This window comes from Larimichthys crocea, chromosome XXII, assembly GCF_000972845.2.
Source record: "Larimichthys crocea isolate SSNF chromosome XXII, L_crocea_2.0, whole genome shotgun sequence".
In the NCBI taxonomy this organism is placed as follows: Eukaryota; Metazoa; Chordata; class Actinopteri; family Sciaenidae; genus Larimichthys; species Larimichthys crocea.
Genome location: NC_040032.1, coordinates 15205204 through 15227667, shown reverse-complemented (window position 1 = coordinate 15227667; position 22464 = coordinate 15205204). Strand labels below are relative to the sequence as shown.

General features: G+C 41.7%; 1 protein-coding gene across 1 annotated transcript; it reads left to right on the top strand.

The window, feature by feature from the left end:
• Positions 1 to 3306: 3306 nt before the first annotated feature.
• tmem164 (transmembrane protein 164) lies at positions 3307 to 21551 on the top strand. The gene is made up of 6 exons (XM_010732155.3): positions 3307 to 4189; positions 13249 to 13298; positions 15893 to 15959; positions 17177 to 17255; positions 18373 to 18473; positions 19961 to 21551. Exons 1-6 carry the CDS (start codon positions 3752 to 3754, stop codon positions 20165 to 20167), a joined length of 942 nt encoding a protein of 313 aa, XP_010730457.3. The 5' UTR covers positions 3307 to 3751; the 3' UTR covers positions 20168 to 21551.
• The last annotated feature ends 913 nt before the right edge of the window (positions 21552 to 22464 follow it).

Below are 22464 nucleotides of genomic sequence, written 5' to 3'. Positions count from 1 at the left end.
TCAGGAAGCAACCCATAATCACATATTTTGAAATTTTAAAAAGGCTTCTTCTTACTTGGTACAGTGTCCCGGGGTTTACTTTTCATGGCAAGCCTTTATTTACTTATTAATTTGTTTTATTTATATTCATTTATTTATGAATTACTTCGTCCCTTTCCAGTCTTTGTCACTGAATGTGCCTGAAAGAGCACACTATATATTATTCACCGTGCTTATTATAATTCTTACACCCTTTATTTTCGGCATGCTACTCCTCCAGCAGTTTTTGTCGCACATACACAAAAAAGGTATCAAAACGACCGGCTCGGCTATTATTTTGAACAGTCCCTTCAAAATAATAGCCCATTAAAAAAGGCAATGATGACACAGCTTGTTGTATTAATACTGAATTTGCTGAGCAGTGTCAATAATAATGTATAGGGGGCGACAAGGGAGTCAGGCACACTTTAAAATTTCTTTAGAAATGTTTCTAGTTGTGTCTTATTCTTTGTGCAACACCCCGTAACTACCATGTGCTGAGAGCTTTATGTATGGGATACGAGTGGAAAAAACATGGTTACGGTGTGGTGTTTGATGTATATGTATCTATGTATTTATGTGAGGCTGTGGCAACAAATTTTCTTGTAAGGACAATAAAGTATCTATCTATTCCATTCCCGCTCATGCTTGTGATTTATTTATGTATATATTTATTTTTAACTCATATGTTTTCCTCCTCTGTGCACTTATCAGCGTTAAGAAATCATCTTTTGATGTAAAACTTCATCATTTTCAAGGCTGCAGTCACTGATTACACACCCAGGCTAAAACCAGAATGCCATGTATTCCCTCTGTGTGCATATGAAAGCACTTCTGTCCACAATTGCAACATTTCAACACAGAGTCATTTGCACTCAGAAATGCTGGACCTGCCTTCAAACAGACCATACACCATGCTGAGTGCCACACACAACCCCAACACTAATGGAGTCATGAATCCCAATTAGTGCGGAGAGCGCATACGTCACTACCTCCTACTACTATGGAAACACAATGCCAAATGAGCGTGAGCTTACAAATTAGTTCTCTGTGGACTTTGATATTGGCAAGGATGTTTGTTGTAGTTCACTTCAATCAGAATTTGCTGCTTTTTTTCTCACACATGAAGTGATTTCAAAGGAAATATTTAGGTCCCATCAGAGTCTAAATCACACAGTCTCACTATTACTGTGGTGCTTGATCATATACATGTGATAACCAACAGTTATTTTTGGGTGTCATGCATTTGTAAGGACAAAAGACTAAACAACAAAGCGACATGTGAACCAGCTTCCACAGTTAGCAGTGTGTTTTTTTTATTACCTATTGCTCAGGTACAGGTGCTTTTGCAAAAATCACCATGGCTAATCATTAACAGCAAAATAACTAGTGATCCATTACTTTCACTTAAACATTTTTTTTTTTTACAATAACTACAATAAAACGGACAAACTTTGTCCTGCTGGCAGCTCTATGAATCAGACCAAAGATTCAGAAAATACTGCATGTTTGTGGCTAATGTTTCAGCAGATACAATAGTATAAAAGTTTAAAATCTGGCCTTGAACCTCGTACTTGAAGAAAGGCCAAAGGGTTATAAAAATTAACCAAAATTTCCTGGGCTGGAGAATAAATGCGCAGAAATCAGACATCAAAGGTCCAGTGTGTAAGATTTAAGGGCTTTATAGAATAAGTTAGAAATGTAATATAATATTCAGAACTATATTTTTAGTAGTGTATAAGCACCAGAATAAGATTTGTTTCTGTTCCCTTAGAATGAGTTTTTTTTATATCTACAGATGCTATATTTTTATATCTACCACTAGATGCCACTAAATTCTACACACCAGCCCTTTAATTTTCAAACAAACTGACAAAAACAATGATACTGCTTCAGTGGTGGTGCCAATTAAAACTGTTTCTGTGTGGAGTTTGCATGTTCTCTGGCTTTCTCCCAGTCCTACTTGGAGACTCTTGCCCGTCGGTGTGAACGTGAGTGTGAACTCTGTGATAAACTGGTGACTTGTCCAGGGTGTACTCCGCCTCTTGTCCATTGCCAGCTGGGATAGACTGACAAGACTACCACACAGCCACAGAGCTTTTTAGATACTGTACAGTAGGTTTAAGTGTGCCAACTTAATATGTGTCCTGTGTGAAGATGCATGGAGGTTTATTTCACTGTGCTCTTAGCGTGTCGTGGCAACATCAGTGGTCTGAAATAAGTGCAACTGACTGAAATACAGTATGGAAAACATTACAACGAATTCCTCTTGCTGATTATGTCCAAATTAACAGCAGATGGTATAATCCCGATCACATCACAACCAAAGAACAGCTCTGTAGCCCGGATGTTGACCTGCTAGTCGTTGGACTCCGACAATACTATCTGCTGAGAGAGATCCTGCATGTCATCATCATTGTCCTGTACATCCCTCCCTCTGCAAACCAACATCTGCCTGCAGCACCATACACACCCTCATCTTCACCCAACATGCTAACTTTTTAAAGTTGTTGCACATTATTTAACTGTAAATTTGATCTTTTATATACCTTTAATATATTGTTCTTAATAGATGGTTACTTGTTTACATATGTTTGTTTTTGTTTGTTTATATACTGAAGTATTGTAACAAAAATAATTTCCCCCTGGGTCTCTACAACTCCTCCCTCAAAATATCAAACACTCCAAGTCAAGTCCAGTAGCTATTGAACTGGCTTGTGCAATATCACAAGTGAAATCTGCCACACATGCATACTGCACTTTAACAATCAGTGTCTATTCTCTGTCCAGTCTCTCAAAGACTAAATTCTTTATAAGGTTTTTAGATTTACATACTGCATATCTCACTGTTACTTGGTTTTTATTTTACTGTCACTGGTTCTATTTAACTGTTATTTATACATGTGTATATAGCGTTTAAAATAGGATATTGTATAGGTGTATAGGGTTAAAGTTTTGTTTTCTTGCTATTGTTTTCTTACTATCTTACTTACCGTTTGGGAGCTGCAGTAACAAAAACTGCGGGGATTAATAAAGTATTTCTGATTCTGATTCTGATATATATATATATATATATATATATATATATATATATATATATATGATGAAGCTGATGCTGCGTTCACTGTCAATTTACAATTTTAAAAAAAGCCGTGCTGTCCGTGAACGCACCATCCCTGAGCATCACGTGTGGTGGGTGTCGTCCTTGTTTCAGCCTTTGGGTTACTTTATGCCCTCTGCGTTGCCTCTCAGGCAGCAAACCAAACGCTAAAAAACACGTACTACCAAGTTGTATTTATACATTCAATACAAGCGAACACCATCTATTGTTACTCTACAGTATTATATAATATATTCTTGTAGTTATTGCCACCACGCTTGCCTATGGTTGCCTGAATGCGGCGCCAATGAGATTTGAGCTCCGCCTGCGAGGCTTGGCTCGGGGGTAAATTTAGCAGCGGCTCGGTGGAGCTAGCCGCCGCTGCTCTCCGGTGTCTGTTACCCCGCGTCCTGTAACCGCTGCCCGGCCTCGGTGTGATTAAGCTGCGGGGGGACGATGCCGGTGCCAGCTTGAAATGCCCACGCTTGGTTTCCTGTGAGAGGGGTCGTGGTGAGAGTCTTGGCTGGTGGATGAGGAAGCTTGTTATTATTTTTATGTTTTTTAAAAAGGCTGGTGGATACATGTCTACCTCTCAACCGCGAGACCAACGACGAAAGGGAAAGCTCGCAGTTCATGTTTCGCCAAGAAGTCAGTGTGACGTCTTTTATTCCATCTTGTTCGTATCTTTTCCAACACGAGAAGAGGAATATGTCCAGATATAACATATACAGCCTGTTGGACTGGATCTACGGCGGGGTGGACCCGAAGTTCGAGGGCAACGGGGGCCCCGAGTGCGCCGCGTTCATCGCGCCCCAGCAGCGCATCAGCGAGAGCCTCATCATCGTGCTCGTCTCCCTGGTGGAGATCGGCGTGGCGCTGAGGAGGATCAACCTCTGCAAGGAGCTCAGGGGGGTCGGGAAAGAATGCAACAGGGCGAAGGAGGACAGTCTGGGCAAGAACCTGTTGCTGGTCGCCCTTTGCATGACTTTTGGGGTGGAGGTGGGCTTCAAGTTCGCCACCAAGACTGTGATATATCTGCTGAACCCCTGCCATGTCATAACCATGGTTCAGGTAAGGGACCGACCACACTGCACCGTTTGCACCCATGGAGACATGCCTGTGTTCATCCATGCACTGTGCAACTTTTAAAATTTCCATCCAGCTACTCACACATGTGCATGTGCTTCTTATTTGAGCTGAAATAGTACATAAACATATAAGTTATGTGTCCCAGCCCATCATAACATGCATATTAATTCAATCATAACAGAAGTTATCTCACTTTACTTTTTATCCCCTTTACCATCTCCAGGAACATGCAGGAGACAGGTTTATTTATATAGATAGATAGATAGATAGATAGATAGATAGATAGATAGATAGATAGACTTTATTTATCCCAAGCTGGGAAATTATAGTGCAGCAGCATTACACAAAGTGACAAGTGACAACATAAGAATAAAAATATACTATAAAGCAAAATATACATAATAAAATATCAAAAAAGCAATAGTAAATACGATAAAATAAGAGGTGTTGAATCCTGAACAAAACCAAAGCTGCTTGGGTGGACAAGAAGTTCTCCTGACATTTGCACATGAGCCATTCGTTTGACCTCCGTTTACTGTCTTCACATCACATTTTTTAAGCTCATAACTAATCACGGATGTATGCACGCTTACAACTCGAACGTGACTACAGGGCCAGACTGATGTGGCAACAAAATGTTACAAAACTTCTGCAATCAAATCAAGTATTTTTAAAACTTTCCTCAAGAGGCAGAAACTCTGAGCAGAACCCAGATCATGTTGAGTTCATAGAGGAAGAGAGAGACTATATATATCTATACATTTAAAATAGAGATATGACTTATAGTAGTAATAACATTGTTTTTAATGGACGTCGACCAATCCCTGATCTGGGCGTAGCCGCGATCGACGAGAACCCGCAAGCACAAAAACTCAGAGGAAGCTGGAAGAAGTTGGTAACATGCAGGATGGGACATGTCTTCAGAGAGAGAGAGAGAGCAGCGTGTCAGGAGATGTATGCATTTCATTTATATATAGCTCAAAGAGTTTGGGGGTCTAATTTTGTGTTGAAGGTGCCTCCCAGCTTTTTTTTCTCTTCAAGGTGTCCCTTCTCTATCATTGAATAAACTCCCAACCTCTGAATGAGTAACATATTTCTCTTTAATGTTTCACATTAGGGGCGCCCTCGTAGCTCACCTGGTGGAGTTGAGCGTCCCATGTACGAAGGCTCAGCCCGGGCAGCAGCGAGCCAGAGTTCGATCCTGACCTTTTGTCCTTTGCTGCATGCCGTCCCCCCTTACTCTCTCTCTTCTTTCCTCCACACTTTCCTGTCACTCTTCAGCCGCTACTATGAAATAAAGGTTCAAAAGCAGCCCCAAAATAACAATAATAGATATTTCATATTATATTTAGTGCCTAAGAATAACAGAACAACCCATAAACACAAGAACCGCAGGAAGTTTGAGATTTATTTGAACTTTTCATGCGGTTTTGTCTGTGAAATGTGAATTTTTAAGAATTATTCATACTTAATAGGCTTCTCTTTTTGAGAAATTCATTGTTTTCTGACCTCTTTGGTTGTTTAACTGTGGCTGAAGACTCTGTAAATCTGTATCTGTCAGATTTATATCTTAAATAATAATCCAAGTCTTACTCTTACACCCCCTTTTTTAAAATCAAGAAGCCCTCGCGACCCCCTTGATAGTGACCCATAGTCTGGGTTGGGACCCCCTGACTGGGAAAGTGCTGCCATCATGAAATAAGACCTGTATGCAACAGGAGCTGGGTGTCATCTGATTTGAACCCGTATACTTATGAACAGCTTTAAAGCCGCTGAGGGACCTTAATGTAGCTGAGATCGACGTAACATGATGAATAAAATGATGTGTTTGTACTTTAAGTCTGAATCGGAGGCCACCACTAGAATACACAGCGCCTGCATGTCTTCCTTTTCACGCTGACCTTCACGGTACATGATTGCACACCGCGAGGTCACGGTAAAGGGTCACCGCCTAATGCATTTTAATGTATTTGTCATACACATGAACTACGGAGAACAAGTTATATTGATGCATTGTGATTAGATTAAACGGCGGTAGCCGGACGTTGACGAATGACTCGCTGCGGCGAGGAAGCGAGCGATGATGGCCAAACGTCCTTGATGTATCGAGACCAAGGTAAAAATGATGCAGGGCACGTATCGATCCTGCCTGTTGACATGTGTGTGTGATCACGAGAGGAAAGTAAACACAGTTTCTTTATAAAAAAAAAAAAAAAAAGGAAGGAAATTTGTTGTAACGTCTCTATTGACTGTTGGAACAGGAAAGAGCAGTTTTCTCTGAGCAGGACGGCTCTGCAGGGTTTTGTTTGTTTACAGGGAACTGTCATGACATGAGGTAAATGTGTCTTAGCTCGACTGTATAAAGGCACTTTTATTAACTCCGCGTTATGATCCGAGTCATTAAAGTCGGTGGATTTGAAGCATACGGGCGCGGCACATCTTTAATCCCTGCTTTTTTTTTGTCTATGATCATCAAAACACCTCGTAAGGATTGCAAATATCCTCAGCTGGCCCTTCTTTTTTTTTTACTTGTTTATCAGCATAAAAAACATCTGGAAGTCCAGATTCATGAGTGGCTTGAATATATATAGGCTGCTGTAAAGGTGCACATTGAGATGAGCTGAGTTGATGTCACAACAGTCCTTGAGTAATCGGCACAGGTATCTACTTGGCCGGAGTGTTATTAAAAAGGATATAACCACTTGACTGTGTTGCATGGTGCAACACGTCGCTCGCCCTGCAGTCTGTTTGCTAAGTTCCAACGGATAGAGTGTGTCAATATTGTTACCGCATACTCACACAGGATACTGCTGCTTACTCCACAAGCTGTTTTGCATACTACAAACTGATATAATATCGAATGTAAAGACATTTTCTGAGCTCAGTCTAGTCCACAGCGGCGGTGTCAGTTGCAGACTTCACACACGTATCAAAACCACGGTGCAAGGTTGAAAGAGCCCCACATGAAGGTGAAGAGTTCAGCGTCTGATGACTGATGAGATGATTCTCCACATCTGACAGCGCAGACATCTGTTAGGGTTTTTTTTTTTTCTTCCATCCACATGGAACACGAGCAGTCACATTTCCACACTGACTGATCGCCGACTGATCAATTTACTGTCAGGCAGTTTCAATCGAGGTCTGAGGGATGTGACCAGGGCATGAAGGATAGATGTGATGGACACATTTAGATAAGATAAGATAAATATTGATCCAACAAACTTGTTACACCGGCTCAAAATACATAAGGTGGATACGAAAAACTAAAAGCGGGATCCTCGTTTACAAAAGGCTGAGTCCTTCCTGCAGCGACCTGGCTCTGTGGTTCATCATATTTTCCCTCCCTCTCTCTCTCTCTGCTTTCCTGTCTGTTTTCATATATTAGATTCAGCTTCATTGTCCAACTTCATTGCACAAAGTACAAGTACTAAGACAGCAAAATGCAGTCTAGCATCTAACCAGGAGTGCAGAGTATGTAGATATGTATAAAAATGGATTATGTTATAGGATATTTACAGTATTAACAGTATGCACAGATTGACATTAGTACTCTTAAGTTGTCCGCTCTCAAATGTTGAAAGCCGTCCACAGTTACCAGCAAGTCTCTGTGATGCTACACTCTCCATACTCCCTCTGTAGCCGGGTTAGTGCCATCAGCTCCTCCGTCTTATTGGGGAGAGATCTTAAGTTCGCCGTGATAACAGACGGTGGTTTGTACCGACTTTTCCTCTCATGGTGCTTAGATCCAGCTCTTCTTCTCCTCACCTCATTAGGGATCTCCACTCTCGCTCCACAGACAGTACCATGCGTAGCGCCAACAGCTGTTTTTGAGTATGACCAAGAGAGCTGTGGCTTTTTTGTTGTTGTGAAGTGAAGTGGTCACTACCGTGGCAACAGAAGTGTACAAATATTAGTTTGGGGTACAAACTATTTTGTTGGAAAGTTAGATTTAGCCTACGGGATGTTTTTTTCAGTCCAATACAACCAAACGGTGGCTAAACATGAAAGCAGTGTAACGTGGTGATGTTAGGACTCGAGTTAGGAAACAAAAATCTGATCTTCGTATACCAGGAATCAGATTTTAGATGCTCCAAGGACTGTTATTAAAGTATAATATATAATCACTACAATCACGATTCATTCAGATAGCACTCAGTCCAATGTTGCGGATGTGGATGATCCAGGATAATAACACAGGTGAACAACATTGAATTCTCAGTATTGCCCATGTGGAGTTAAAGTGACTCCCACAGGAACTCTCCAGTTGAGCTGGGAGTTTCCTTTTTAACGCATGGTGATAGGTAAGCTCCCGTCAAACTCACAACAACCCCCTTATCAACTGAACTTTCTTCCCGTGCAGATCACGCCAGGGGTCCGGTGTGACCGAACATGTTGATCATTCAAAACGGTCATAAATAAATATTGCTCCAGGCTCGAGGAAGCTCTTGAAAACAGCAGCTATGAATGGGACTTTAAAATACTGCTTGGCTGCAGCAATCAACATAAAGTCTTTGTCTTTGCTTCGAAGACTGAACGCTTGCCTTTAAATCAAAGTGCCGTGCCATTAACACATGTGCAGCAAACATTTACTATCAACACAACAGACCACGGTATCAGCATTATCTTTAAATATAGCCACATTTATCAGCTGCAGCCATAACACGCCCAACACAACAGATTGTTCAGTTTCCGCTGAAGGCTCTATATTGTAATACTTAATGACTACACTTGTAAAAAAGGAAGCACGGCCTGTCAACAATAAGTACTGTCAATCTATAAATAGGCCATTAATCTTAATAATCTTCATAATCACAGCTTGAAAGCTCATTATACAGCTACAGCTGTACTTTTAATTGGAAATTTCAGTGCCAACAATGCAGAAAATGTTTTATATTTGCGTCATACAAGCACATATTAGCTCAAATTGACCAAATAATAGCCATATGTGTGGATGTTCAGTTCCAGGCTTTTACCGGTGGTTTTTCAGTGTTTTTCTTTAGGCTGAGGCTGTTAATTTAAAACAGGAAACAGGAAAGAAGATGGCATTATGCCTCATCCTGCTGTAAGTCCAGATTTATGATTCAGCTGTAAAATTAGGTTTATTATCAGGATAAATGGACATCAGACATAATTGTGTCTTTTTTTATGCTGCAACAACAGCATCCTGGCTGGAATGAGTCTGAACTGTGATCATGTATCTGTTTACTGGAGCTGCAGAAGCTTGATCAGCACTCACGTACATGCAGGACGAAAAAGACGAGAGGTTATGATCAATGAAGATAACAGACAAATGACAGAAATTGACATATGAATCAAAATCCAGGCGTGTTAACAGCAAAGCAAGACCTACGACTATCAGGCAGTTCTAACTTAAATAAGGTTGTTTTTCACATTGGAGACTCAGGGTTGGCGGGTCGGGTCTGGTGCCAATCGTGGTCCTCCAGGTCGACGATGGTGGCCACGCCTCCTCAGGGGGGCCCAATCAGGGGAGGGCGACCACACACCTATATTTGCACACTTAGAAGGCATACGAAGTCAAGTATGAAAGTCAAGTCACCCCAGAGGCGCATCACTGGTGGCAGTAACAAGAGTGATGACGAATTTTTTTGAATGCCCATTGAAATCAATGGAACTTTTTTTAGTGAATTTCTTTTAAATTTCCAGAAACTTTGCATGGGAAGATAAGCTAGGGGATTTGGGAAATTCCAAACTTTCCATGGGAGTTGTGGAAAATAATGGAAATTGTGGTAAGATAGCATCATGCACTGTCATTTAAGTCAAGATTATGCTAAATATTTACCCCAGCAAGTTCCCTGTTAAGGGCCAACCTTCAATTTTGTAAATTCCTGTTAATTTAAACTTTCAGAATACCCGGAAATCAAATCAAGAGGAGCACTGAAACAAGAAAGCCACACGGCTTAGATTAATGGCAGTAACACAAATATCACACCCAGTGTAAAGGTAACAAGAACCCCACAGCGCCTAATGACCAGATTCAAGTTTAACCCAACCCAAGAATCCAAATGCAGTTTTAGAAGTATCAGTACACCTTATGCCTCAGACGCCGCGCTGACTTTACCAGCTCAGTTTGTTTTGCCTCCAATTGATCCAAAGCGTGTGTTGTGCACACAAACACTCTCGTTCTTGTCATTTCAAATAACGTCCTTTTAGGATTTATGCCGAAAAGTCAGCCAAATGTCGGCCAGTAATCGTCCTGCACTGTTGAACTCTTCACAGAAAGTCACCTCTTGTCAACACCAACTAATCACTAACTAATGAGTGTTAACCACGCATCCAGAGTTAGAGCGCTGTTTCCTGTTTGGCCTGTTTGATAGGACAACAATACCAAACTGTTTTAAAACCCAAATGAACCAGAAACTATTGATAAAATGTAAGTAAAGAAACAACATTGGAGTAATTAACATTTGTTGATGGTGTTTCTACGATGCAAAAACGATAAACCATATAATTTACACATCTGTAGCTACAGTTTCCCAAACCTTTCTTTTAAAACCCAGTTTGTCTTTCTGATTAAATTGATGGTCAAAATTTAGCAGTCTCAACACATTTGGACAGATTTAGCAATGATGAATCACACAGGAAACACCCTTTCTAAAGGACTGCACCCATATGACACCAACACGTGCTATAAAGTCTTAATTTAAAAACGACGAAAAGAAGAAAACAGCTATAAAATGATGTGCATGTGATGCATTACTTATGACCATACATTGTCAGAATCCTGAAACATTGCTTGGTGTTAGCGATCCAAACTTGAAGGACTTAAACTGACACTGTGCTACATTAGATCAGACAACATGTGTTCAACGTGTATCTCCTCTTCTTCTAATATATACAGCACTGGATTACAGTTAAGTAGTGCTTCTCACCTAAATAAGATCAGGGCTTCATTGGCCAGTGTCCCAAATGGGGATTAATCCTAGTTCTAAACTGAAGTGGCCCTTTGAATCAGATTAAACTAAATTGGCTTTCACACATTTTTTTAAAGTTAGTCCAAAAAGAGAAGTAACCCAACCCTGCCAGATGGTTTATTACACAGAACTTTCTGAGAAGGAGTCATATTTAAAAAGTTCAGGTCGATCACCGGCGAGCCGTAGACGGTATAAAGAATAAACGTTTCTGTGACATCACAGGTTTCTGAAGAATCGTTGTGAAGCTCAGTGTGGAAAGTAGGAACCTCAAATGTCCACTTGAGGCCGGCTACACAACGAGTTAATCTCCATAAGGTCCTATGTTAAAATGTTTACAGCCTGGTACAAAAAAACAGGCAGGTGCCATTACAGATGGCTTGTTTGAGCAACAAGGCGTCATTCAGCCCTCCTAGGTTCCACCCATGATCCACACTGAGCTCACAACAAATTTAGAAACCTGTGGGTGATGTCATGGATATGACATTGATGTTTCATACTGTCTATGATCATCAAACACGCTCAGCGTTACGGGACGGATGTAGCCCATGACACATGACTGCCAGTAGTTCCTCACGAGGACTCTAACTGGTTCGTCTAGTTCGGATATTTGCGCATAGCTCGGCAAGTCGGTTTCTCGGAAGACAGCAGTGGGCCAACATTGACACAGTGTATTTCAGTTGCACTGTAGACCGAGCCCCACCGGTCAGACAAGTCCTTGTTGACAGGAGCAACTTCCTCAGCAATTTGCATGAAATCCGTTTGTGACTGTGTCGTATTGTGTTCAGTGAAAAGTCGGTTAGAGATAACGTCCCTGCTGGAGGTCAGATTTGCATCGTTATAAACAGAAAAACATGAACACACCTCTAAGAACTGCATTCATCAACTGTCTCCATTGGCAGAAATATATTATACATTCCCCTCATGCATCAGTAATAAAGATAAAGAATCAAATCAATAATAAATAAATAATCCTTCTCAGGGATTTGCAAGGACCAAGGAAGCACACCAACAATTGATAATCATATAAAAAGCTACGTTTCATTCCTCTATAACAAATATGAACGTTAAAGAAACATCTGTTTCTCTAGAAAAGTTTTATTTAATTAATCCGACCTTGTGCTAAAAGTTTTACTTTGTTCCAGATAGTGCTACTGGTCTAAAGGAATGTAAGTTGTGCTCACAGTGCCGGTTGATATGAGGTGATGGGTGTACAGCAGATCAATCCTGAAGACATCTCCTCCCCCCCCAGCCAGTGGGTAGTTGTACAACAGATCTCAAGTAAATTGCTTTCTTGTAATGCTGTTCCCAGCCTTTGCCTTCGGGGCAAACCGAATCTTTGTCGTGTCAGAGGGTGGTTTGAACCAGTCCACGTTTGAAGAATCCCCCGAGCTCCAGTAGCACAGTGACTGAGCGTAGATGATCTGTACAACAGGGATCCATGTTGTGACTTATAAATTATTAAGCCAACGTTGATATGAATGTTTCTGACAGAGGAAACGGAGCAGTTAGAAATCTTTTGTTCTCATGTGTACTAAATACATAAACACTTGGAGCTTTTTTTGGTAAATCATTTGTGATTCTGCTGTGAATTAAACTGGACTTGTGACTTCATTGTTTTAACGAACAAACGCACATAAGTGTTGTCAACGTTAAGCTGTCGGGGGACCAGAAATGACGCAGGTCCACGTCCCTGCTGGCCTCAGACAGAAATCTGATTATTTTCCTTCCACGAAACAATGAGGCGCAGATTGTTTCAATTTAAAAACCGGCAATAAAATACATTTATGCCAATACCTGGCATCCATTTGAATCCTTTTGAAATCCAAACCTAATTGTTCGATCATCCTCCTGGGCCCCCATCTAGACTCTGCAGTTTGTTTTCTTATTTGAAGCAAGAAGCACTTTACGGTTTGCCTGCGGGGAATCTCCGTTCAAGGCTCCTGCTCTTATTATATTAATAAAAACTTGTTAAAGCAATTTGTTCATTTTCTTTACTTCCAGCGCTGCGCCGAGCCCTGGAAGCTCTCGAAGCGTTCAAGCTGTTCTCCAATGACTGAGAGTTTAATGAGATAATGCGAGTTCTCATCTCCTTTTTTTTTTCCTCAACAGATCTTCCTGCTGGCCTGCCCGCCATGTAAAACAGCGATGGTCGTATTTAGGTAAGTATTTTACCGCCGGCTCACATCTGTCTTCTGTGTTTTGTTCAGAGAAACTTCAGCAAGATGGTTCAAGTTAAGTGTTTAGCACTACAACTCGAGGTTTCTTGTGTTATTCAGTCATCCACCTCCCATTCCAACCTGCCAAAGGAGGTACCTGCCATGAATGTAATATAAAATGATTTCGCTCAAATTAAACATGGATTTTTATTTCCCTATAAAAGCATTTGATGCACTCATTGTGGTTGCTCATAGGCTTTTTAAGAGTAAATTGGGTTTTCGCCATGTTTTATTGTAATGGATTTGTTGGGGGTTTAGTCTTTCTCTCCTAAAACAAACTGCTGTGGTCTGGGATGTAAATTATTCAGGAGAACCGACAAGTGTTTTTGCCAGCGGGAACACAAAGTTGCTTGGGAATAAATACAAGCAAGGTCACTCTCTGTTGCCTTTTAGCCCATGAGAGTCGCGTAGTGAATACCGGCAGTGAGCGGTAGCAGTTTTATCGAGGCACTGTAGCTCTGTCTGACCACCAAAGTAGCCACCTAAAAATAAAATTGTGACTTTTTTCGAAGTGAAGTCTGTGGAAAACAAAATACTTTTGATACTTGTGATATTTCTCCTTCAGGTCAAGATGTTCTTTCACATTGTCTCTCCTATCTAGACTCTTCTTGTCTTCTCGTATCAGCTTACCGGACATTTCGCGGGTATTTCCCGTGAGAAACGCTTCAGTAGATCGACAGTTGTAGTTTGTGTATACCTGACATTTGATATGCACATGGAAATGAAGTGGAACCTCACGGTGTACCATAAACATAAGCAATACCTCAGATAGTTGCTGGTTTCTGCACACAACCTCTTTGTCAAATGTTACGTTTCCTGTAGGGTCGGGTTGGTTTCCAGTTTTGTCGGTCTAGTTCAGCGTACAAACAAACCATATTTGTCATTAGAGCTGTTCAAATTTAGAAACACGAGATGTAGCTCGGAGCTATTTTAAACCTTTACTGGGAAGTCTCAAGAATTCAGTCCAACCTGTAACACACAGCTTTACGGTAAGTTACTCACGAGTTCAGGAAATACATTGTTGGAAAGTTTATACATAATGACTCCATTTGATCCGCTCCCATTTGTTTGGCACTTCCTGTACGTTTTTCAAATTAAAGCCCTCTAGCATTTCTTTGAACAGAAACATTTCATTCCTTAACAAGGCTTTTATTGTGAAATATATGTAGGAATGTGTTGTGGGAAAACTTGCCACTCTAAGACATGTGTGACACCTAATGGTAAAATCTGGTGTTACCAATCCAGACCAGTCCTAATATATGAAACTGTTTTTAAAATTGTTTGCAGCCGGCCCAGTTTCCTGTGAGTGCTTCACAATAAAAGTCCTGCGTGTAGAAGCAGCAGACGTAGAAAAAGTTAGTTTGCCTTAGCAGCTCTGATAGGAGAGCGAACAGTTAACGGATGCTGATATATCACGGTGGTGGACCAACAGAAACTCCAAGTTTAAGAACATTTTATTCTCTCAAAAATAAAGGCATCAGATCACCATGATTTTCATCAGGACGCGTTAGCTCCTGTCTTTTCACACCTCATTTTTATTTTACCATTTGAGTTCATAATCTGTGCCTCCTCTTCATGCATAAATTCAGCTCAATCTTTTCAATCAGCCTCACCGAAAGTCAACAAACACACACACACACCCCCGGTACCAGCATTTGCTGGTACACAAATAGCCTCGGTTCTGCTTGTTTCAGCTCCTTTTTGTTCGCCTGGTAGACAAAGCATTACGCAAAAGATGCAAACATATACAGTTAGCTTGTGACGGCAGAATAACAGCATCGGAAACTTTGTGCAGTTTAGGATTTATACATTCAAGTCTCTACATATCTCTGGCCTTGAAGCGAAGATTGACGACGATATGACAATTTTAGTGACAGCTGGGCTCATTTGAAGTGACATTCGTACAACACTGATGTTTTCCCAGCGACCTCGGCTGTCACAACAGTTATTTTGGCTCATTTGACAGAGCGAGCTGTCAGGGGACATAGATTTAGCTCCACGCGGTGACTCTCAGACTAATCGTGGGTTAAAAGAAACATTTTCGTCGACTGAACAGACGTCACGCTCCTTCTGTCTGCAGGAGCAGACAGGTCGGCGTGTGAACCGAGGCGGAAAGCAGCCAGAAGAACAAAGTGTTAAGTGTACACTAATCGTGAATGAATAACTTTTCTGTCAGAATCGTGACGGCGGCTTCCGTGTGATTTCTTAATGGGCCGTAGAAATGTCAAGCCTCCGCGAGCGTACGCGCGGAGCGAAAGGTTGTGATTGCCTGAACCGTCGGTGAATCCTCACAATCAACAACTCCCGCCAGGAACTGACCCTGCCAACGATCTGAGACAGCTGCTGCTAACAGCGTCAGGGAGGACTCTGATTGGTTTTCAGCAACACGGAACATAATCTCCACCGCCCTACACCTGTCTCTCTGTGCTTAGATCAGCACTGACTAGATCAGGTTTGATGGAAGACGTGAAGTCTATCAGATCTTTTTTTTAAATTTGATTGGCTTATGTTGTTCTTGTCTTCCTGTGTGTTTCCAGGCTGCAGGTCCACATGTTGAACGGTGCGTTGCTGGCTTTAATGTTCCCCGTAGTCAACACTAGACTGGTAAGTACCAATCATAAGTCTTGATCTCATCTTGCGAGCTCTTGTTCTGTCTCCGAGCTTAACACGGATAAGACTTTATTGATGCCACGCTGGGGAAATTCACTTGTTACAGTGGCTTATAGCGCACAAAGTGGATAATAAAACACTCATGAATAAATAAATAAGCTCAACTGGTAGAGCGGGCTCCTCGAGACGTACAAAACGTTGAGTTCTTTCCTGTAGCGACCCAGTTCTGACTCTGGCCTGTGGTCCATGGATGTTTCCTTCGCTGTGTGTCTTCAGCTGGTTGCTCTCACGAGTTGAATTTAATACTTTCAGTCCATGTTTGCACAGAATGGATGAAAAAAGTACATAAAACAGAGCCACTCTGAGAGCCAACTTCATGGCGCCATGACAACTGTTGTTGTTCTTCGTTTTACCCCACGCCTGAATCTGAAGGATTAAACTCCAACTTGCAGAAGGACTCAAGCGGCAGAAAGCGTGAGCTTCACTGACGATGGAAGTCTGAGGGAGTCGGTTCAAATCAAAACCAACACCGCCTGCTTGAAAGGCTTCCACTTTACAGCTTCGGCCCAAACACAGTCGATACTGCACTAACTTTTTAACTCAATTAGCCTGAATAAAATCGAATTTTGACAGTTTGAACACGATCCATGTGAACATCAAACGCTCCGTGTTGCCGAACTAAAGCGTCTCCCGTAACTCCATTTCCCATATTAGATAAAGAACAAGGGGAAGTGTCACAGGACTGTTGAAGGGTTTTTCTTTTAGAGGCTGTGTGTGTGTCTTTGGTTTTCACGGCAGATGTACCCAACAGAAGCGCGAGGAATGAACATTAATCAGTTTTAACATGAAATGGAGTCAGTTTGCATCATAGCCTCATAAATCTTCTCGGAAAAAAACATGAAATTATTGAGTTAGGGTTGGTTTTATTCATTAAAACACTGATATCTGACTGTACCATTAATAAACTCTCCATTCAAAAGGACGAGGAATTACTAAAGCAGTCCTTTGTCGCCTCCTTTTCATCTCGTTATCCACATTGTGCACGTTTCTTCTCAAGGAGGCCGAGGCGTCTGCTCATCCTCAGTTAGCTGTGGCATGGTTAAATATCCAAACAATACTCGCGGTGATCTAAAAAAACACACTAATGATGTGCTCCGAGCCGTTATTCATTCATTATTTTAAAGTATTAAAATGTTTTCTTCTCTCCACAGCTACCGTTCGAGAAGGAGATCTACTACATCCAGCACTCCATGCTGTACCTGGTGCCTCTTTATCTCTTCAGGAAAGGAGGTAGGCGTCAATCTCCCCTTGACGGCCACGACGAAATATCTTTTCACCAACAATGTCAGGCTATAATGACGTGTTTGCACCTTGGACGCGTTGCCTTTTTGTTGATGACGTTCCTTTTCTTTTTCTTTGTCTGTTCAGCCTCTCAACCGCTCGTGTCATCAGTTTATTCCGTCGCTGCTTGTTGTAAAACGCTGTAATCATTTTCCACCATCTGCCGCCGATGAGCAAATGTGAATATTCTCGAAGTTGGATAGAGAGATGCTGAATGTTCAGTGTTCTCCCCAAAGGTCTTCCAAAGTTTAAAAGATTACTTTGGATGTCAGGGAGGGATCCGACTCCCCCTCTGCTGTGGGTATAACTTAAAAAAAAAAAAATGCAGCTTACCTCACCTTTTAGATCCAACCAATAGCACATTGAACTCTACTGCATTATGTAACAACATGAAGGCATGTCTGCAGAAACTAGATACTGCAGCTTTTTTCCTCCTGAAACAGCTGCCAAGGTGCCCTTTAGAGTCACTTAGTGGCAAACGCTGGAAGACAGAAGTTGCACTGAGCGGGTTCCCAGGTGTGGAAAAGTGCAAATGTGAAGGAGGAAGTTGGTGCAAAAAGAAAACGAACTGCAGTGAATGATTAAAGATGTAAAGAAGACGCCGACTGTTTTAAGATTCCAGTCCACGCGTATATGTTTAACTCGTAGAAGTCAGGTTAAAGTCAGATTTATGTCGGGTGCAGCACAGTAATCAAACCTCCGCCTGCAAGGCCCTCATTGTTCATTAGTAACTAGAGACGCACAAGAGGAAGTCTTCATTGCTCTCGTTAAACCGATACAATCGGCGCTCTCCTGATGCCCTCGCCCTGGTATTACTTTAGCAAATGCCAGCAGCAGTGAGGAAACAGGAAAAGCCCGTTTGACACCACATCCTGTTGCTGGTTTTCATCGCGGCCGCGGGGTTGTTCCATCTGTCGGCTCCACTCACAAAGCGAGGAAGTGAAATGAAAACTGGCGTTTTAAAGTGATTTAACAGGTAGCAGGAGACAAACACAATGTGCGTCCTCCCTTGTCTTTAGCCCACACAGCGATTCAGATGTTTTACAGAGTGTTTCTCTCTCCGCAGGCGTGTACAAGCCCGAGCCTCTGGGCGACATGTGGTGGGCACTGCTGTCCAACGGCCTCCTGTTCCTCTATCACTTTGTCTTTTTGCAGCTCCTCGGCCTGGTAAGGTGGAGCCCTCTGCTGGGCGTTAGGCGACGTTTCACGACACGCATGTAACACTCACACCACCACCACCAGCACCAGCACTCGACTCACTGGATCCACTCCCGGGGAGAATGATGAGTCATTTATTTAAACGTAAACACATGGAAGGCATTAAAAACAGATATTAGCTCATCGTGAGAGACCTGTGTGTAGAAGAATGGCTCAGTTTGAACATGCGGTACAGCTAATTTATGCAGCGTATACACTTTAAATAATGTATTTATATGAGAGCAAAGGTGACAGGAGACATACAGATAAATAACATATAGTGCGATTCTCTGTTATCAGTTAAAGAGCACCGAGTTTCACATTAGACACAAAGATAAGTGAGGACTTAATCACCCGTGATAAAGAGGCTTTCAGGAGGGAGAGGCATGAATAATGCATAATACCAGCATCACTACGAACAACACATACCACGAATTCTCTTCACAGATTTATCCCCTTTACTGAATCCATCTGTTTTATCGTTTTATACACGTATGTGGATTCAAGTTTGAAGTATTAAATTTGAGGCCGGTGTTAGTTATGGTCCACTGAACCTTCTGTGATCACGGCAGCTGATTACTTCAAAATTAACGTCCTGTTTTGTGACGCTATTATTCCGTACCCTCGCCGCACGCCGTACATTAGTGGGGATTAAGTCGTTGAATACTAATTTTTAGTCTTTGGGCATATTCAGAATTGCCGCAGGGTTGTGCTGAGGTGCCGTCACTGCTTAGTCTCTCAACCAAAGCTCACACAAACCAAATTAAAACTTCTCGGCGTCACTGTTTTGTAGTGTAAATTGCGAGCCACCACGGATTTAGACGCTGGGTTCATGAAATGAACAAAGCAGGAACAGGTAAGAGTATCAGTCCATGAATCCACCTGGATAGTCTCAGTTTCAGAGACCTTTCAGGCTGACTGTGGAGAGTTCGACCGGTTCAGCGTGACGTCGGGCTGTGTTGTTTTTTTTTTCCAAAAGTTGAATCCGACTCAACTACCTTTGCTCGAATTAATGGGGGGAACAAACCTGCCTTTTCGCAACAGAAGAGGCTTAATGGTGGCTTTGAAATTCTGCACAGTGGTACACGGACAAATCTGAACTATCACAACAACAAAAGCACACCCTGCATTAGCACAGAGAAACAGTGGGCACTCTCCGCAGGCCATCAGTGACTGAAAGACACTCAGTAAATCTGGAAACTGGAGAGGTTCGAGAACAGTGAACATTTTAACAAAGTCAGAGTTTACTGCAGCACAATCACACACGCAAACATCAGCGATGAAGTCATTCAACGGTCAAATCAGTTGTAGAGGATTTACAGGCTGTGAGCTCATCACACAGGCAATTTAGTGAAGTCAGCCGTGTTATTTGCCAAAACCTCATTATCCAACTGAGCTCAGCCTATTTTTCTGATTTTATACGAGCACACACTCAACCTGTTCTGTCCCCGCTCCAGGTGACCGAGGTCAACCTGAACAACATGCTGTGCCCGGCCGTGTCCGACCCCTTCTACGGGCCTTGGTACCGGGTGTGGGCGACCGGCCACCAGACCCTGCTGACACTCCTTCACGGGAAGGTCCTCACGCTCCTCTCGCAACACACGGGCTCCGTCTGCAGATACCTGCTGGACACACTCCGACTGCGCAGCAAGAAAGTCGACTAAACCTTCCCCGCACATCTGAACCGAAGAGGGCCGAACCTTTTCATCCAAAAAAAAAAATGCCTGCCCTCATCATGTTTTGTTTTTTTTTTAAAGATAATTTTAATGCATCTTTTAGGACTTAACATCTGTTTTACTGAAACAAGCGAGCATTTCAGGGCCAGTGAATCAATGTGTCATTCTTTTAGTGTCGTAGTTGGCTTGCATACATACTTGCATGCACAAACAATATAATAGGCTTTTTTTTTCTTTTTTTTAAGGCTCGTAGTTGAGCAGCGTGGAGTCGGACAGATTTAACCTTTTTTTTCAGGAATACAATCTCCAAAAAAACTACAAAAAAACATCTTCAGTGAATTTGTCTGAGGTTTCTCGAGCTCCCTTTTTTTTTTTTTTGGTAAAGTTTTAAGGACAGATAATCGGCCAACAACGTCACTACTGATCCGCAGCTGTTACACTTTCAGTTCATCATGTGATAGTTTTGTTAGATCGTATGTTAGCGGGTAAAAGCTGCCATTTTATATGTCTCACGTGCGTTTTTTGGGAAAAAGAAAAAAAAAGGATTGAGGCTGAGCTGTTGGAAAAAGTTATCGCTTGTTTTGTAGTCTTGGAAGATTTTTTTTTTTGTTTGTTTGACATGTATGACAGCCTCGTAGCGTTACGACTGAGAACTTATTTATGGCGTCTGTTTCTACTTAACCACACACATCTATTATGAAAAAAAAAAAAACATTAAGTGTATGTGGCCTCTGTTTTCTTTTTGCATTTCTGTCCCCAGCCCCTTCAGATCATTCCAGTTGCGATAATCAGGGGGACGTAAGGAGGTTTTTACGTGATGAACGAGCATCTGTGGATCTACACTGGGATGTTTTTTTACCTCTTGTCGCGGAGGTCGTGTTTTTTTTTTTGTCTGATGATATTGGACCACGTTTGATGACTTTAAAATGCATCGATTGGATGAATGTGACGTTTGCCAAGACAGAGTAGATCTTGACAAATTCTGTATATCTGGGCTGGAATCATGCATCATGACACTTGAGTAGATTTTGCTTCAAGTTATCTGACAAGGCGTCTCTGAAAACTCACTCCACTGCTATAACTGTAACGAGTCACAGTCTGGGTTTTTGTATGGGGGGAAAACAAAGGCATCAAGATGATCTGCATGAAGTCACTTTGGGTCATTCAATGACTACCCAATCAAAGGAAGTATTAACAAGAATTGATATTGGGGAATATGTCAGTCATGGTATGTATCATTTCAAGTGTGAGGGATGTGTGTATTACTGTAGCATATACTGTACTTCACTGTAAAGAAGGGATAAGAAACTTTTGTATTTCTATGGGTTTGAGTGTATGTGCTGTATTGACAATAAAAGTGATTTCAGTTGACCCAAGTGTGCATATTTAATAGTTTTTCTTTCTAGATCACTGTTTACACCGTGCACCACTTGAGAAAATATTCGTCCCTTCCACTATTTTGACAGACAAATCCAGCAGCGTAGGCCGACCCCGTTAAACCGCAGACATTTTTACGTAGGAGGTTTATTCCTATTAAGAATCCTGAGTGGAACAGTTCAAGAACCAGGCACCTCTTACAAATTACCAGTTTATATCTCATTGATTTAATCCATATGTTGGCTTTTTTTTTGCCAAGGAAAGAAGAATGATACTACTCTCATGTCTGTGTGTTCAATAAGAAACTGGAATCAGCAGCTTGGCTTAGTTTTTAAGAGACTGGAAACAGCTAAATTTACGGTTTTGAGAAGGTTTATGTGCAGGACTTTCTTTGGTAGGTGCAGTGAACTGCTGTTTTTACATCTTTTTTTATATTCCTCATAGTTTTAATAACTGTTTTGCACGAAGACACCAAGAAAAAAAACCTAGTATGTGAAAACCTACTTGGGGGAATAAAAAAGGAGTCTGATTTCTTTGCATGTTCATTTGTGAGCTCGACAGGTGTTTGTAGGCAGATTCTGTTACCTTCACACAGAGCCAAGCGAATTATTTCCAGTCTTTATGCTAAGCTAACCAGCTGCTTGCTTCATCTGCATAGTTAACAGACAGGCACGAGAGCGGCATTAATCTCCTCATTTAGCTCTCGGCAAGAAAGCAAATAAGCGAAACTTCTCAAAGTGTCGAACTATAAATACAAACGCCTTCTTCAGCACACCACAAAAACTACCGCCGGAGCCAAGTTTTCTGCCTGTGACTCATAAAAAAAAAGCTTTTTACGCTGCATGTTTGGATTCACTGCTCTCTGTAAGGCCAGACAGGGTGAAAAGCTTTAAGTGCAGCGCATCGAC